The 18,251-nt window shown below is 39.4% G+C and overlaps 1 protein-coding gene across 1 annotated transcript in view; it reads right to left on the bottom strand.

Moving 5' to 3' along the window:
- BDP1 (B double prime 1, subunit of RNA polymerase III transcription initiation factor IIIB) overlaps positions 1-18,029 on the bottom strand; it is a 55,187-nt gene extending 37,158 nt beyond the window's left edge. The window contains 13 exon segments of the mRNA XM_059833733.1: positions 478-554; positions 3,259-3,418; positions 4,793-4,967; positions 5,301-5,585; positions 7,228-7,371; positions 8,058-8,112; positions 8,736-8,830; positions 9,827-9,960; positions 10,837-10,980; positions 11,350-11,409; positions 12,442-12,545; positions 13,177-13,729; positions 17,857-18,029. Of these exon segments, the coding sequence (XP_059689716.1) occupies positions 478-554; positions 3,259-3,418; positions 4,793-4,967; positions 5,301-5,585; positions 7,228-7,371; positions 8,058-8,112; positions 8,736-8,830; positions 9,827-9,960; positions 10,837-10,980; positions 11,350-11,409; positions 12,442-12,545; positions 13,177-13,729; positions 17,857-18,029 (2,159 nt within the window).
- Positions 18,030-18,251: the final 222 nt, after the last annotated feature.

Here is an 18,251-nt window from a genome sequence, read left to right as displayed (position 1 = left end):
TGGACTATCTTCTAGAGGTGTGACTCAACTTAGACTCTTGCACTGAGTTCCAAAGACCAATAGTTTCCAATTAGGAAGGTATGAATACATCATACACATCATGCGTGAAGCTGATAAGCTCCGATGGACAACTGCAAATTTCAAAGACGACAGTGAGGCCCTTTTATTAAAAAAAAAAAAATCAACTTTCACAATCAAGGTTCAAAATGGCAGAACTTCTTCAGAGAAATCTCTCATTCTTGCTGACCATAGAGGTGATAGCTTAGTCAAGTCTTCCTCCTCATTCCCATGTAACATTTTAAAGCTTAGTCAAAGCACTGCTCCTCAGTGATCAAAATTTCTACCAAAAAACTTCACTGAATATGGAAAAAGAGTTATCATGATCTACTGTCTAGCCCAACCTACTACGATCAATCAGAATTATATCCAAATTAAGTAAATGCAAGTATCACTGCAAGGTAAAATAATTTTACTTACATGATTTCAGAGTGAGAATCACTTTCTGATGCACTCTGCTTTTCATGTCGTCTTCGTAAGTCATGTATGTCTTTGTTCTGAGTAAGGAAAAAAAAAAGTTGCAGAAATTAAATGATAAATGTAGAACTCTTTGCTGTAATGTAAAGAAAAGCAGAAACAAGAACAACATTCACAGAATGGTTGAGGTTGGAAGGGTCCTCTGGAGGTCATCTGGTCCAGCCCTCCCTGCTCAAGCAGGACCGCCGAGAGATGGTTGCCCAATACCATGTCCAGACAGCTTTTGAATATTGCCATGGATGGAGACTCCACAGTCTCTCCGGGTAACCTGTGCCAGTGCTCGGTCACCCTCACAGTGAAAGAGTATTTCCTGATGTTCAGAAGGAACCTCCTGTGTTTCAGTGTGTTCCCATTGCCTCTTGTCCTGTCATTGGGTACTGGAAAGAGTCTGGAAAGAGCCTGGCTCCATCTATCTCTACACCTTCCCTTCAGGTATTTGTATAGATATTGAAGAGATCCCCCTGAGCCTTCTCTTCTCCAGGCTGAACTGTCCCTGCTCTTTCAGCCTTTTCATCATAGGAGAGATGCTTCTGTCCCTTCACCGTCTTCATGGCCCTTTGACGAGCTATCCCTAGTATGTCCATGTCCCTCATACCAGAGAGCCCAGAACTGGTCACAGAACTCCAGGTGTGGCCTCACCAGCGCTGAACAGGGGGGAAGGATCACCTCCCTCAGCCTGCTGGCAACACTTCTCCTAATGCAGGCAAGGATATCGTTAGCTTCCTTTGCTGCAAGGGCACATCGCTGGTTCGTGTTCAACCTAGCGTCCACCAGGATGCCCAGGTGCTTCTCTGCAAAGCTGCTTTCCATTTGGGTGGGTGCCAGCATGTACTGGTGCCTGGGGTTGTTCCTCCCCACATCCAGGACTCTGAACTTCCCCCTGTTGAACCTCATGATGTTCCTGTCAGCCCATTTCTTTGTCTTTTAACTGGGTGAAGCTGATAACAAGACTCCTTAGGCAGTATCAGCTATCATTACTTTCCAGGTCTAGTATTTAAATCATTTTCCTAGAGAGCACTGACCATCACTCTGAAAATGAAGAAAAATTTGACAACATTGCAAACTAATCACAATTACAGCAAAGATTTTATGGAATTTATTTAGTGAATTAAGATAAAAGCCTGCTGCATAAAAACATTATTTCTACACTTTATTTACCTCTTTAATAATATCAATAGAATCATATTTCACATCACTGGTTGGCTAAGTATTTCTAGTTTTAGGTCAGTGATTATGTTCATATACTTTTAAAGTAAATTAACCACAGCAGGCCAAGAGAATTAGAACTGATAGAAAAGGTCTTTCGAAATTATCACTTTTACAGATTACTATGCCTTTTTCTCATGTCAAATAGCCATAATTAATCAGCCAGAGAGCTTAGTTACTCAGGCTACTGACACCATTATAATAGGCTGGTGTATATAGCACATTGCCCTGTTCAGTTCATTGATTTTTATAAATACTATTCCAACTAGTATCAGGAGATTGTATTGTTATAACATATTTCCAACTACAGGCACTTAGTATTTGCAAAGATTCTAAGTAGCTGATTTTCTATTAAGATGAATAGGTTATTTTAGGTACTAGAATCTAAAATAAAGGCCAAAGGACAAATAATTTGCCCGTCACATTAGGGAAACACTAACACTCAGAATTTCCTAATCTCTCACCATGAACTTTAGCCATAAGATCATTCTTCGTCTTAGAAAGCACAAGAGAAAGTAATTCATTGCCCCTCAGAACAAGTCTTTAAACAGTATAATATTAAGTTCCAAAAATGACAATGATGAAAGTAGAGAAGAATGATCAGAGAAATGGAACTTTCTCTATATGAGGAGAAACATAAGATCAGGACTCTTCAGCTTGGAAACAATATTGTTGGAGAAAGGAAAAAAGTGGCTTTATAAACAAGAATAGCTTGGAGAAGATGAACAGGAACATCATACAGATGAACAGGAACATAACAATGGAAGTACAGTGCATATTAAACTACCAGGCATCAGGCTTAAAACAATCCAAAGAATACACTTTTTTTATTAAGTCAATAATTAAAGGAATGAACTCTAGGCAGTAGTATGCAATTCATGACAAAGGTCCAGATAGATGCAAAAAAGCAGCTAGAAAAACTCATGAATAAGAGGTGTATCAAGGGCTTCAAAAGAAGCTAGACACAATCTCAGGAAGTTTCTAAACTGCTGGACCTGCTTAGAACGTACCTGAAGAAAGATCATTCAATCTTGGTCCAGTTTCTTATATCTTTCCTGAAACACCTCATGGCAGCCAGTACCAGTGGACAAGAGTTTACACAGGTTTCCATTCTGATGCAGCACAAACAATCCAAACCTCAATCCCACTCAAATCAGTTTCTACCATCGCTCTAGTAAGCATACACCAGCAAAATCTTGTTCCAAGGCTTTACTGTTGTTATTGTACTGCTTCACTTTTGAATAATTAAACTGTTCAGCTGTTTAAACTGCCTGTGAGGTAAGCCAGGCATGCACAGCATACTCTCTGAATAAATTTAGTATAACAGAAAACCCATTAAAGTCAGCCAAATTTATAGTATTTAAATTTTGGTGATGTTCTCAGGCTTGCTGCCCTTTTTCCACCTAGTGGTAAAAACATCACAAAAACAATCAAAAAATTACTTTGATTTACAAAACCACTTTTAATGGTAAAGAGGAAGATCTTAAGTAGTAAGAATTACATAAAAAATAAAAATACCTTTGTTTCCCTAGTTTCTTCAGATTGTCTTTCTTTGCTTCTAATCTTCGAAACCAGTAAGTCTGAAATCTGGCTTTCCTGTGATGTATCATCTCTAATAGCTAGGGTTCTCAGTTTAGCAGATTCCATTTCTAGTATAACATCATCGCGATCTTCAAAGCTGAAATCAACAAAAGCACACAAAAACATCGCATTAGTGTGCGTTAATAAAAAAGCTAATATTGTTTACAGATCAAGTTGCACAGAAAAATTACACAATTTTGACATTAAATAACAACATATTTTTCAGAGAAGCTGACAAGTTTTAGTGACAGTTGCACGGTATGAGCTTTAAAACAACTTTTGTACTTTTGCAATGCTATTACAAGAAGATGTTAAAATCCCATCTGAATATTCTAGACTAGATAGTTTTTTAAAACAGACTTTACTAATATAAACACTGTATGCCGAAGCATTTTTTCCCCTGGTCTTCTGTAACAATCTATGTTGAGTTCAAAGACAAATACTGTTCCTTCATATGCTTCCAATGAGGTATTGAAGCACATAAAAGTTCTGGCAATCTCTATGAAATAACAAAGAATTACAATACAGCTAAATTGGGGGAGACCTTGTCGCTCTCTACAACTACCTGAAAGGAGGCTGTAGAGAGGCGGGTGTCGGACTCTTCTCCCAAGTGACAAGTGATAGCACAAGAGGAAATGGCTGCGAGTTGCGCCACTGGAGGTTTAGACTGGATACGAGGAAAAAATTCTTCACTGAAAGGGTTGTCAGACACTGGAACAGGCTGCCCAGGGAGGTGGTTGAGTCACCATCCCTAGAGTTATTTAAAAGACATGTGGATGAGGCGCTTAGGGGCATGGTTTAGTGGTGAACTTAGCAGGGTTCGGTTTATGGTTGGACTTAATGATCTTAAAGGTCTCTTCCAAACTAAATGATTCTTTGAAATACAACAATTAACATGCAAAATTCTGAAGTAGCACTAACAGCTTCATAATGACTTTTTAGATTCACCACTTTCTTGTATAAGAAGTTTAATAAAACAAACATTCACTTTCTTTCTAGTAAGAAAGTGCCCAAAATTGAAACCAAAAGCTTGCCTCCCACCTAGGTTCTGCACAAATAAAGTCCAAGCAACTTCTCTTCCCCACAAGAACCATCTTATTAAAAACAGATATAAATTCCAGGTGTATAGCAACACTACTTAGCAACATTACCAAGCAGTGCTTTGAGAGAAATATTAGGAGTTAGGCTAAGCCAATAGCCTTGATGAACACCCTAAAAAAAAGTTAAAGCAGTTTTGAATGGTGTTTTAGTATTAATGTAAATTAACTTTGCAAGGGCAGCCCATCAGGGATGAGTATATATTGAGAGTGTAAATTAAAACTAGCTTACCAAAACCCAGGACAGTCCTCAGAAACCAAAAACCTGCCCATTCTGTGCCAGTTAACATGATGGTAAGCTTGAATAAATAAAACCAATACTGAAACTTTAAACTATTTTTTATTTTGCCTAAGCTTTCCATTGTAAACATTACCTGCATAAACGGACATCACTTTCTCCCTCCATTTTGTCATCCACTGATAAACAGGACTCTGATCCCTCTTCCGCTGTAACAGCAGTCTCATCTTGTTTTCCTTCAGTAATACTATCCAGTTCTTTTCTACAGGTAGCATGACCATCATAGTTTCCATCACATACCATTTCTTTTTCTGCCAATGAATGAGAATTAAATCATTTTGGACATTCTGGGTAACATCTTAGAATTCCAATTCTTACATCCTAGCTACAGTGAAGCAAGAGTTAATTTAAAACAAAAAATCCCAGTAGAACATGCCTAAGTATTAAGATTTAAGAGAATTGTTCTCAGCAAAAATAACATCATTAGATTTAGTATGAAAGCTGATTTTAAAAGGCATTGTTCCACAACCTCCCAATGCAGATCAGTGATAAAAATGAGAACTTGGGTTTTGATTTATAAGTTTGCAACGTCTTTATAGAAAACTTATATTTGAACATTTGATAGTGAGCATTTTGCCTCTTACTTTCCTTAGAGGACTTCCCTTCTTCAGCAGTTCTTGAAGGGACAGCCATTTCTTCTGGAAGATTCTCTACTTCCTGTTCAAGATCATCTTTTCTCTTCTTCTTTCTCTTCTTTTTTGCTAACACTGGCTCTAATGCAACCTGTTCTTCTGCCTGTTCAGAAACGTCCAAAGATTCTTCATTTTCTTTCTCAGCTGTCACAGCATCTGCTTCTGTTTCAGCATCAGAAATTCTGGCTTCCTGAAGATCATCTTGATCATTAGCAGCTTCTGTGCTGGCAGCTTTTGCTATGGAGACAATATGGTTTCTGGCTAATAGACTGGTCGACTATAAGGAGCCATAAATTGCAAAGGTATTTCCATTAGCAACATCTTGTGAGTTCATACATCACTGCCAATGTACTCCCAGGCATATGAGCAGGACCATGAGAAGTCAGCCACTGACTTAACAGAAAAGCTTCAGCATAGATTAACTTCAACACTAAACGCAAAACACTTTCTGAACATGGGACAACACTTCACCAGGGTAAAGTCAATACAGTATGTAAAGCCAATTTAGTAAATGTTCTTGTTCCTATACTTTTTAACAGGTTACACAGTCACTTTTGGATCCAGGAAAAATAGGCATTGCTATTCCTGAAAAGAATTATCATATCTCTGCAGAAAGAGGTGATGATGGTTGCAGAAAGTATGCCATGAAAAAGTGATTTTGATCAATAGATGTATTGTAGTTAATCATTCTTATTCACATAAGAAAGCTGAATTATTATTTAGGTAAAAATTCACCAGTTCTTTTTAGGGTTTAATGAGTTTCTAAAATTCTCCTCCCTCCCCTTTTCAGGACATTTTGTCTTGATCTTGCATTTATGCAGAACATCAACCACCAAGAACCTTTCCCTGTCCTTTTTATTATTCTTATACAAACTTGTTCCCCTGCAATTAAGAAATCCAAAATGCAAGAGAAGTAGAAAAGCATAATCACACTGCTTTACATAAAGTACCTTTAATCTACCATTAAAGTCTATGTACAGAATTTATGTATGTAGCTGTAAGTCCTAATAAGTGGGACATCTTACTTAATCAAATCTGAAATCAAGGCTATAGAAAAGCAGCAACTATGTCAATTCGAAGAATTAAACAGCAATGTTGCCTCCTAGCTAGCATCCACTTTAAAAAGTTGTTCACTTGTTTGTTCCACAATACCACTTAGAAGAAAATGGGTTCTTGTGGAACAAAGTGAACAAACCAACAGAATTAGCAGGGACTTTATGAAATGGTGTCAGTGTAATTGTTTTTAATTTCAGCACATCTGTGAAAGGTCCTTTCACAGGTACTGAGGTAGTAAGACACTATATGGTGATCAATAGTAATTAAACATAATCTTTATCCTTTATTTTGAACAGACCAGAACTAAAACAACTTTTACAAAACTCCCTTAAAAGAATCACACCCTTCAGACTTAGAGAGTCAAACTTTAATTAAAGGAGAAACAGAACCCTTAAAAGAAAAGGGTTTAAAATATAAGAAAAATTTAAATTTAACGTCATGCAAGAGCTTGCAAAAAAATATGGGTTTGGCCCAAGGATTCTAAAAGTGAATTTGTTAGCAACTCATGGAGATATTTATCAACTGTTAATATATCCTGTTTACAATATCAGAATATTAGAATATCAGAGTGTGGAAGAGCACTAATCTCAGTGTGGTCTCACATTTCTGCCCAGAGAAAACACACCTCAGGAAACTGGCTACTACCGATTATTACCATCCCACACACCAGTAAACTACATATGAAAAAGTTACACTATGAAGCCAGGATCCTCTTGCCCTGTCCAGAAGAGCAAGGAAGATTCCTTACGTGATTTTTCCTCTGCTAGCAAGACATTACTGACCACTGTTCTGTAATGATATTTCAAACGTCCTTTTGAAGTACCTTTCGGCTTCTTCCGAGGCCTTGATGGCTTCTTTTCCTTTGGCTTCTGGCTTTTAACAGTCTTGTGCTTCCTCTTTTCCTCATCTGCTAAGACCTTCTCAAGCAACTGTGCAAAGAACTCAAAATCAAAGGGCCGCTTTTCTTCTACCAGATTAAAGCAAAGAAATAGAAAATATTTCAAAGTTGATAATTTTTCCAAGTTTCCGCTTTGTAAAATAATCAGTGGTACATGTTATGATATTAAAAAGCAGAGGTTCTATAAATTTAAACAGAGAATTGTTTTTGAAAATACTTTCTGTATCACTTGAGCAGGGACTAGAGTTGACGTATATACAGATTATGGTAGCTTGGGTTTAAAAAAAAATAGTAGAAAGGTTACAGTACTTAGTAGTTTAGAAAATTTAAGCAGTGACAAATACATGAATTGTACCATAGTATCAAATGATGTATTAACATGCTGCTCTAGGACTTATGTAGTTCATTCAAATAACACACAAAGACTTTAAGGATTCTCAAAGCAGTTTACAACAAGTAACTGTGCTAGAAATTTCCATGAATCAGAATAATCTTCAACTGAACACATATAGGAAAGTTTATATTAATCTCATTCATCAGACATACAGAAAAGCCAGAAATTAAACCTAAAGATCTTTACTGCTAACCATGCTTGTTATGAAAACCTAAGATTCCACAGCTTCTGAACTCACCTATGAGCAAAAACTATTTTTTATAATTAATTCAAGCAAGGCAAACCACAAAAATTACCGTGAAAAAAAGATGACTACCGTTTAATGACTCATTGTAGGGTGGGGTACATTTACTTTACTTACTGAAAGCTTTGTCTATCCTCCATCCATTAGCTTTTTCCTCACGTTTGAACTTGTTCTAAAAGCAAAGGTGTATTTGTCTTTTTCAGTAAGCAAGAAATGCAACAATATATTGTACAAAATGGCAGATCAAGATAAACCTTCCTCAATGCACCAACGTTTTCTACCAACGGAAGTTGTTAAAACTTACAAGCACACTCACAGAACACAAGTTTGTAATTAATTTTAAATATAAAATCTGTCACCAATAGATATCACCAGTCAGAATTTTTTATTACTTTCAACATCTTTGTCCTTACTTCCAATCTAAGCAGGGTTTGAAATAGCAAAGATTTTCCCTGCTGGATACCACGGACGAGGCAACACAGAAGACCCTCACCAAACATCCACTTATGCTTAGCAGCATTCTTCAATTAAAATAAAATTGAGAAAAACTGTGTCTAGATATGCTAGATTTAGAGATGTTGATCTCTACTACAGATGTTGATCGGAATTCAACTGAGCATATTAATGTTTCAGATACTTACTACCTCTTGGAAACACATATTAAAAAAGCATTGCTACAGAGCCAATTAGCATCCCCATGATCAACACTAATAGAGGAAGCATAGCAATAGCAAATGAGAAACAGAAAAGTGGAAACAGACATTAAATTGCTTTATTGAGTGCTTTAATTTTTACCTTAATTTCTGCTCTGGCTCTATGAGGAAACAGCCGTCCAATCAAGGAAAAGTCTGTTCCTACCATACTGATAGCTAAAAAGAACATGTCTGTTTCTGGAGGAGAAGAACAGAAGAAAAAAAAAAGCATACACACACTTAAGTATTTAGTTAACCGTCCTTCTTGCTATCTAAAATACAAACACCTTTAAAACTTAATGCAACGAGACAGGTAACTTTAAGGTTATCTACTGTGGCTGCAAGTTCAGCTGGGCTGGAATATGTATGTTATTATACCTAAATACCTCTCATAACATTTGCTGAATGAACTATTAACAGAAAGAACTGTCTAATCTATTATAAAACCGCAGAATGTGAATAAGTTTGTAAAGCTAGTACATCAAAGCTAACCAACCCCAAATTGCCAATGTTCATTTTTATTATGAACACAACCACAAACACAAATCAGAAAAAAGCATGTGTAAAATAATAACGGGGATGGTATTTTGTTAACAGAAAAAGTGCATTCCAAAAGCAGTACAGTGAATTCTGAAGCCAATTTTTCCATCTACGGTTGTAAAAAAACATTTCCAACTGTAAAAAGTCTTGCACAGTGCTGTCAGCCTATGGATAATAGTCAATTCACAGTAGGCATAACTAAAAACCAACCCACTCGCTCATAAAAACACAGCTGTCCATGTGCACCGAAATCAGCCCACATAGAGATGGCTTATAGAATTTATACCTGCCCATGCTGGAAGAACCAAGTAAAGAAGCTGTTAAGAAGTGCTAACTGTTCCCTACAGAGCTCAAATAACCAGATACCACAATCCAAAATTATGCTTTTGATAAGGCAGACTAGCATCTAAATATCCATGACAGGAAAAATTCACAGGCAGCCTGCATATCATAAGGCACTGGATTTTTTAAACACGCCAATTTTCACAGTAAACATCAGAGCTCTGCTTGTTGTAAGTTTGGAGGCTTGAGACTACATCACACATAAGTAGATCCATTTACTCCACTGGAAATAAAAATTGTTGAGTACAAAGCACAGATGGAAAACTAAGATTTTTCTGCAGACTCAAAACCTGAAATGAAAAATACACTCACCTTTATTCGACCATGGTTTCGTGTAAAAACTTTTCCTGAAGCTGGAGTATGTAGTTGTAGAGCCACGCTCAAAGATGGGATCATTTTCTTCTACAACACATGGACCTTTTGTTCTTAGAACTTCTACAGTTAAACTGGAAAAGCAAACACACAGAGAAACTCATCTGAAAATATTGCTAACAGACACGGGCCAGCAATTCAGAGTTTTCCTGCCACAAGTCAGAGTTTGTACTGTAATCAGGTTTAATAATTACACTAACATGTATTTTAATGGAAGAATGCAGCAAGAAATCACTAACCTACTCAGGCTGTGCAAGTAAATTTGCTTTTCCCTTTTATAAGATATAGTACAGACAGACATAATTAAATATCTTTTTTTAAAAGATTGTCTTTTTAACATTCAAGAAAATTATTTTGCAAAACCACAAGAGCCTCTCCATATCCTTTTAGAATACTTTCAAATTCCTTTACCAGGACTGCTCTAGCCTTACAACTTAAATCTCATGCTAATAATACACTTGGGGAACTCAATAATGTGGTCAGCTAATACTTTTAAAAAGTAATATTTTAAGCAAAGTTACTGAAAACACTGACACCTGAATAAAGCAGCTACATTCAAGATGCAAAGCTGAAGCAAATCATACTGACAACTGAATAACAGTAAGAAGACATGTGCAACTGTGAGAAAGAAAGTTAACTAAACAGAAGACATTTGGAAGTTTGACAAATATGCAGTATTCATTCACTGTAATAAAATACGACATCTCCCTCTCTATCTCCTACTCCAAAAACATTTCTCATAGAGAAAGTTTGCCACCACTGAGAAGCAGATAACCGCTCCTCATATTTTGCCACATATTTGCACTGTTTCCTAAGTTAGGAAATATAGCTCAACTCTCAACACATAAATACACTCATGTTTGTCCCTGTCCAAAGTAACTGTTCTCTATTCACAAACTAAGCAGCAACATAGCATATATAGTCCTTGAGTCAGGCACAGAATTTGTTACCTTTCCTCATCCAGAATAATTGAGCCGTCTTCTGCTACCTTCACACGAGGAACTAGAAGTGGACCATCCTGACCCTCCTCCCCATTCTCTGCTTCTTCCTCCTCATCTTCCTCTTCATGATCAGGAGTACTTTTCTCTTCCTGTCTACAATTTTAAGAGACCAAGCAAAAATATTACTTTTGTTAGTGATTTGAATTGCTGCTCTGTATGCCAGACACTCAACAATTTAATGAACCACCCCGCAATGCAACCCACTAGCAAGTTAGTCAAGACCTAAGCTCTGGAATCTGCTTTTCACTCTAATGTAAAATGGACAAATCCAAAAACATAATATTGAAAGCAAAATGCTCTTTAACCACCCTTACATTACAATTTTTTATAAATAAGGGCTGTGGCATTGAAACAGTGAAAAAACCCCAAAACCTACACTGTTAGTGTTACCACAGAAACATGGGGTTTTTCCCCAGCGTCAGAATACTTCTGATTATAAGTACTTCCATCACCAAGACTTACTCTTTCATTTGACCCAGTGCAGAATTTTTTTCTGTTCTCTTTTCTTCTGCCAATGAAGACCTAGAATTTTATAAAAAGCTACAGATGAATGTTTGTACAGATACATTTCTGCTCAATTCCACAAAACCTGCTTTTAGTGGATAATGGGCAAAGAAACACAAAGCTTTTTTTTCAATTCTTTAGACTCAGTCTAGATGTGGTACAACTGAACAACCACCACTGCTTAATGAATTTTGCTTTTTTTTGTATAAGCAAGGACAAAAAAGGTATTTCAAGCAGTAATCCATTGTAAGGGTACAGGGAATGTAAGAGCATCTGGTTCATTACCTACCTAAGGACTATTCAGTGTGAAAGAAAATATAACAAGGAAAGTGATAAATAAAAACACACAAGCACACAAACATTAACAAGCAGGTGGTAACAGACAGTAACAGAAAACTCCTCTGCTACTGAGAGAAAGAACAGGACTAGGATAGCTGAACTTATGTTTATGTGATTGGTTTTGGTAGTTGCAGGAGAAACACCCTGTTCTGTCTGTGGTACTCTGCAGCCAGCTGTGTTAGTGTTCCCTGTATATGTGCACCTCTGGGATGCTCACTCAGTGTTGCTAGTGGCGAAACCTGTAAAGGGAACAGTAGCAGCTACATCCATCCATCTGGAATGGAGAGACCTCCTGGGTCTTGCACTGTGTTTTGCACTTCAGCACCTAGGAAGGAGAAATGCTTAGCTTCCTGTAGTCCGCTAGATTCGGTGGGCAGTCATAGCATCTCCAGCAGCTATAACTAAAAATTTAGCAGCAGCGAGTTAAAAAAAGAAAAAAGTTATCTTATTCTGCATTTGTGCAGAGATGATGAATCAGATAAACTGGAGGACAGGTTCATGTTTTTATATTTCAACAAATACACTAATCCCCATTCTCATTTCTGTATGAAGATTGAGTAGATGTGAAAATGTCTAGAACCTTTTGTTACCATTCCTACAATACTATATCTATGCTAATACTCCAGATTTCAGAATTCTCCTTTTCACAATTATTAAATTGGTACAAAAAGAAAAATCATTTAACCTAAGGAGGTGGAGAGTCATACTTACTTCATAGGATTGTTTTCTGGCAGATAGTATATCAAGTCTCTCATGGTCATTTTAGAACGATCTGGTGGAGAACGTCCCTCAATTATTGGAGGCCTGTGTTTCAACTGTTTCCATATAAAAATAAAAAACCTTAAATTCACCCTGAAAGTACTCTGTATTTCACAAATTAATATTTTTCTTTGTTTATGAAGCACCCCATTCAGGGAGTTTTGTTGTTCCCCCACCACCACCGCCCCAACAACTAAAATAAGTTTTATCTTAGAAGTGTCCCTTTGTCAGAGAGGATGCCACAGACCCTTAAGTGACCCTCTCAAAGAAATTCAATACTTGGCACAAGTGAAAAGTTATTCAAAATTACAGAACTCAGTCAACAACCAAGTTGAAAAGATATAAGAAACTCCAAATCCCAAGCTCCTTACAGCACACTTCCCCACTGTACTAGCAACTGTGAAACTTTTAAAATTGGAATGTTGACTATGATATAATAGCAGGTCTCATGTCAAAAAGGCTTGTGGGTCTAACCAAATGAAACGAAAATCTGTATTATGAGGGAACACAGTGCTACTACTGCTTATAAACAGACTAAACCCATACAGAGTTATGAGATATCACAGACTATTAGCAGTAAGCAGCTGATGATCATCAGAAAACACTACTGCAAAGAGGTAATGTATGTTAGGTGAATCACAGGTCTTTGCCCTTCACAGGTCAGCACTTCTCAACACAGAGACCTACCATCCGCTCTTTCTTCAGCTCTTCTTTAAGCATTTCTCTTAACTTCCGAGCTTTGAGGATCCTTTCACGGTCAGAACACGTTCGTTTCTCTTTTATGGGAGCAGGTTTTGAAGGTAGCTTTTCCTCCTGTGTTCCTGATCTTTCCTGCGTTGGTCTCTCCTTGAGTGGGGAGGGTACATTCTTCTGCAAGGTATCATCATTTTTTTGAGCAGCTGCGCCCACAGTTTGCTCTTTGTTCACAGATTTTTTTAGTGGGGAAAACTGTGGCACTTGTGGCACAGGTGTTTTCTTTTCGGGCAGCATGGGAGACTTTAAAGAGCTTTCAGCATTACTCTTCTCTGACAGAGAGGAATCCTTCTGAAGTGAAGCACTGCCATCAGGAGCCTGTGATGCTCGCCTCTGCGGTTTTGATGCAGAACGCTGAGCAGATGAAGGTCCAGCTCTTGGTTTGACAAGGTTGGGCATTGTGGAGATCCGTTTTCTCCTCTGTGTAGGCATCTCTGCAAGTTTTGTAGCTTCTCCAGCATCATTTGAGCTATCAACCTTGTCATCACTGGAAAATTTAAAAGAGTATTCTGAAATACTTTACAGTGACACCTTTGTAACTCTTACTTTCAAGATAACGTCTACGCGCCAATCAGTATAAACACAGTGCTACTGAAAAATACAGTTATACACAAGAAGCCACAGGTTTGGAAGAAGAAGGAAGAAGAAGGTTTGGAACCAACCTGTAACTGGTAATTCCTCATAAACTAATGAGCTATAAGAACTGGTATATTATTTTTCTAATATTAATTACTATTAATCATTATTACTGTTACAAGCTAGTTGATCAATAACGTTAAACTCACATGTTCCTTCCCCACTCCCCCTTTTTTTTGGAAGGCTCTCTACTTTCAGCTGAGAATACCAAACATCATAATACAATAAAGCTTTATAAAAAATAACTCACGTAACATAGGTGACATATTAAAAACATTTTAATAAAGCCATATGCAAGAAGCGGTTTGATGATTTTTCTAACAAGCAATCTGAACATTCCTCTTATACATTTGCAAGTAGATGGTATGTAAGCTGTGAATTCCAAAAAACTTCGGCAGTCAAACTGGCTGCTGTTATTCTACTGCTCACACTTAACACATCAAAAGTAGCCTTCTAGAGGCAACAACTTTTAGCCTCCCTGGAAAGCTTTCTTATTTAAGTATTTTTTTTATCTCTTACACAGAAATAATTTTCAAAGTGCAAGCAAAATTGCCAACCATTATGATCTTCCTAAATATGCAGACTCCTCCAACATTTGGCTCCTTGACTCCAGCAGACTTATAACTGATCAGAAAAATTATTTTTAATTTTACACTGAAACCATGCCTTGTTTCTGTACATAAGGACAACCACACCCATGGCTCACTTAGCCGTCTTCAAAAACAGTGAGAAGCAACTGTCTTTCAAGGAATATAAGAAAAGCATAAACATACAGTGAAATTTTTCCAAATCCTCTCCAGCTACTGACTGAGGCAAATGCTGCCGATGATGCTTTTGTATTTAACAGCCTCTGTTAAATGGCTGAATCAATTTGTCCCACGCTGTGAGTTCACATGCATTTTTAGTACACAGAACATCCCTCAGCAAGGAGTTCAGCAGCCTTACTACATGGTCCCTGCCTGTGTGTTTTGAATGAGAAGCTTGCAAGTTCCATTCAACACCCTCTGGTTTTTGTACAGCAGGAAACAGCAGAAAGTAATTCCTTGTTCATCTTCTCCATACCACCTGTGTTTTGTGGAGTTTTTAGAGTGCCACACCAGATTTCTGAACAGTTAAATACAATTTAGCAGAAAACAGATTTTGAAAAAAATAATCTTATGCTCAGAGAATTTTCACTTCCCTGATAATAAACAAAACCCATTCAGCATTTAGAAAACAAAACAAAATAAAGTAACTGACACTACAGATACATGTTTGAGCAGCTATGAAGGAATGTCTTAGGTTGGAAGGATAAATATGCAAGGTATTTTCACATTTGCCTTTACTTTTCTTGCAGACCACACAACAAACACATTGTGAGTATGTCACCAATTACTGCACACAAATTGTGTGATTTCCCTCAAACCCACTCTTCCTGAATCTTCAGAAACACCCAGGTGGCCAATCCTTACAATACATCATGTAGAGAGACAGCTCTCCAAGAAGCTAATACTGCCTACACTGCAATAAATCCCTAGGCCTACTCTCTCCTATTGGGTTGCTATACGCCTTCAAAAGCAACCAAAAACTTTAAGAACCAGCTATTCAGTGGAATTTAGGGTGACCACATGGGGTCAAGAAGGGAGCAGCTCTCACCTGTGCCTCTACTACTTGCTCCCAGGACTAAAAGTTCCCCTGAGAGCCTCCCAGCAGTTTTATGTTAGATACTACCTTCTCCCTCCAGTTGAGCTGTGGAACCCACCACAGCACTCCAGTGGTCCACATGTGTCTTCTAGCAAGTGCATCATTTTCCAACCTGTACTTCTCCAAAGAAGTTCTTTCCTTGCCACATCCCACACATTTCACTGCCTTGGCAAACGGAAGAGGTTTGTACGCTACATTCAACATCAACAACTTCCACCACAAACAGTCTTAAATTTCTTATAACTGCTCTACTTTTTCTTTAAAACAGCAGGATGTGGTTTTGAGGATTTGTTCACTTGGCTATTTTTCGCATTTATTGAGGATAATATTTTATATGCCTGTTACCTATATGGCAAAGGTCTATTTTTCAAGCCACATGAATAGATTCTTTAGAATATTCTCCCTTTCACAACAGCATTGGTGCCTAGTTTTGAAACTTAAAAATTGATTACACTGAAGCACCCATTAAATTACAAACACAAAAATCTTTAATATCTCTGCTGAATTGCAACAGTATCACATAATTGAAAAATACCAACCAAATCTTCATTTAAGAAAAGAGTTCTGGATAACAAAAGATCCAGTAGCCTCATCTCTGTAATGCGTAAATTTTGTAAATAAAATTTGAAAGAAAAATATCCTTACAGCATGCTGAAAACAATTTTAACTATAAAAGACATAAGATACAAGTTGAATAAAAAGCAGCATGGGTTTACCAAAGACATGCCATGCCAACTAGTCCAATACCTGAATTTCTAGTCACAGGAAACAGAAGACTGTAAGACCTTGTATTATGTCATAAAGGACAAGTTTTCAACTAAAAGAATAGAGGTATTCATGCAAGATGCAAAACCAACTAGTTATAAGAAGTGAGAAGGTTGTTCTGAAGGCCAGTTATCAGATGGGGGAAATATCCTGAAGAAGTGCTCTGTACTGCTTTTGGCAGGGATAGTTAATTTTCTTCACAGTAGCTCATATGGTGCCATGTTTCAGATTTGTGACCAAAACAGTGTAGGCAGCACATGTTTTAGCTATTGCTGAGCAGCACTTACACAGAGTCAAGGCCTTTTCTCATGCTGCCCTGGCAGTGAGCAGGCTGGGAGTGCACAAGAAGCTGGGAGGGGACACAGCCAGGGCAGCTGCCCTCAACTGACCAAAGGGATATTCCATACCATATAACATCACACTCAGCAATATAAAGCTGGGCAAAGAAGAAGGAACAGAGGGATGTTCAGAGTGATGGCATTTGTCTTCCCAAGTAATCACCACATGCATGAAGCCCCGCTTTCCTGGAGTTTTTTGCTTTCCTGATTTTGCTTTGCTTGCGTGCACAGCTTTTGGTTTACCTATTAAACTCTCTTTATCTCAACCCATGAATTTTTGCACTTTTGCCCTTCCGATTCTCTGCCCATCCCATGGGGGGAGGGGGGGGGAAGGGGGCGGGTGGGAGGTGGGAGCTGAGGGAGCAAGCAGCTGTGTGGGGCTTCGGGGCCAGCCGGGGTTAACCCACAACAGGGAGGTCCTGAAGGACTGGAAGGACTGGTCCTAGGACCAATCTTACTGTGCATTTCCATTGCAATGAAAAGCACTTAAAAAATTAAACAATCAAAAAAGAAAAAGCCAGAAAGTAACACTGTAACACTCCCTCGCTAACGCATGAAGAAATGAACACAAAACAGGAAGTGCTGTAAGAATGTAAAATCAAAGTCACTCAGTTATGGAGTGCAAAGAATTTTTGCTGTACACAGCAACCTGGAGCTCCCTGCTGCTGCAGTGCCAGAAAAACTGAGTATCGGACCACACCAGGCCCCGCCTTTGCAGTCTTAACTTACATATTATTTCAAGCACCTGCAGTGCAACCGCAGTAAAGAAATGCAGGTTTTGGTTAGGTTGCAAACGCGTCAAACACCCAGAAATCATTGTCTGACTACCACATACACAACTATCACCGGGCACCGACCGGAGGGCAGTGCAGCACCTCTATTTCAGGAGATCTTCAAGACGAGAGAACTCCAAATCAAAGCAGGGACACCCTGGAGTTAACAAGCTGTGACCACAAACGTTAGTGGAGAGCCTGCCACCACCACATCCCCAGGGGCTTCTGAAGGGCGGCGGGGGTGGGTCCCCCCACCTCCCCAGGCCCGCCCCACTCCCACGGATGCACGGCCGAGCGTTGTCAGCGGCCCAGGCAAGACCGCGCCGGGGGAGCCCGGCGGTGCGGGGCGATGCGATGCGGTGCGGCCCACCCCCCCCCCCCCGCAGCCTGGGCTACCGCGGGGCCTCGGTGGAACTCACCTCTCGGCCCGCCACGTAGCCGGCGGGGGCTCGGCCGCCGCTCCCGCCGCAACCTCTGGTCTGGCGGCAGCCGGGGAGCCCGAGCCCTGAGGCTCCGGGTCCGCCGCGCCGCCGGCGCCCCTGCCCGCGGGTCGCACATTGGGCCGCACGTTGAGGCGGGCCCGGCGGAACATGGCGCCGGCGGCTCACTCCAGGCGCTCGGCAGAGGAACCCACGCACGCGCCCGCCCGCGAGCTCGGCGTCAGCGGCGCGCGGCCCGGTAACACCGCGAGCTCAGTTACCTCACGGCATGTCACCCTCTCCCCGCCCCCCGGCGCGCCCGCAACATCATCAGCCCGCGGCGGCAGGAAGAGGAGGGGCGAGAGGGGGCACCGCCCGCCCCGCGGGGAAGGGGG

This window comes from Gavia stellata, chromosome Z (assembly GCF_030936135.1).
Source record: "Gavia stellata isolate bGavSte3 chromosome Z, bGavSte3.hap2, whole genome shotgun sequence".
Classification (NCBI taxonomy): domain Eukaryota; kingdom Metazoa; phylum Chordata; class Aves; order Gaviiformes; family Gaviidae; genus Gavia; species Gavia stellata.
The sequence above is the reverse complement of the archived record's forward strand: the minus strand, read 5'-3'. Positions and strand labels throughout refer to the sequence as shown.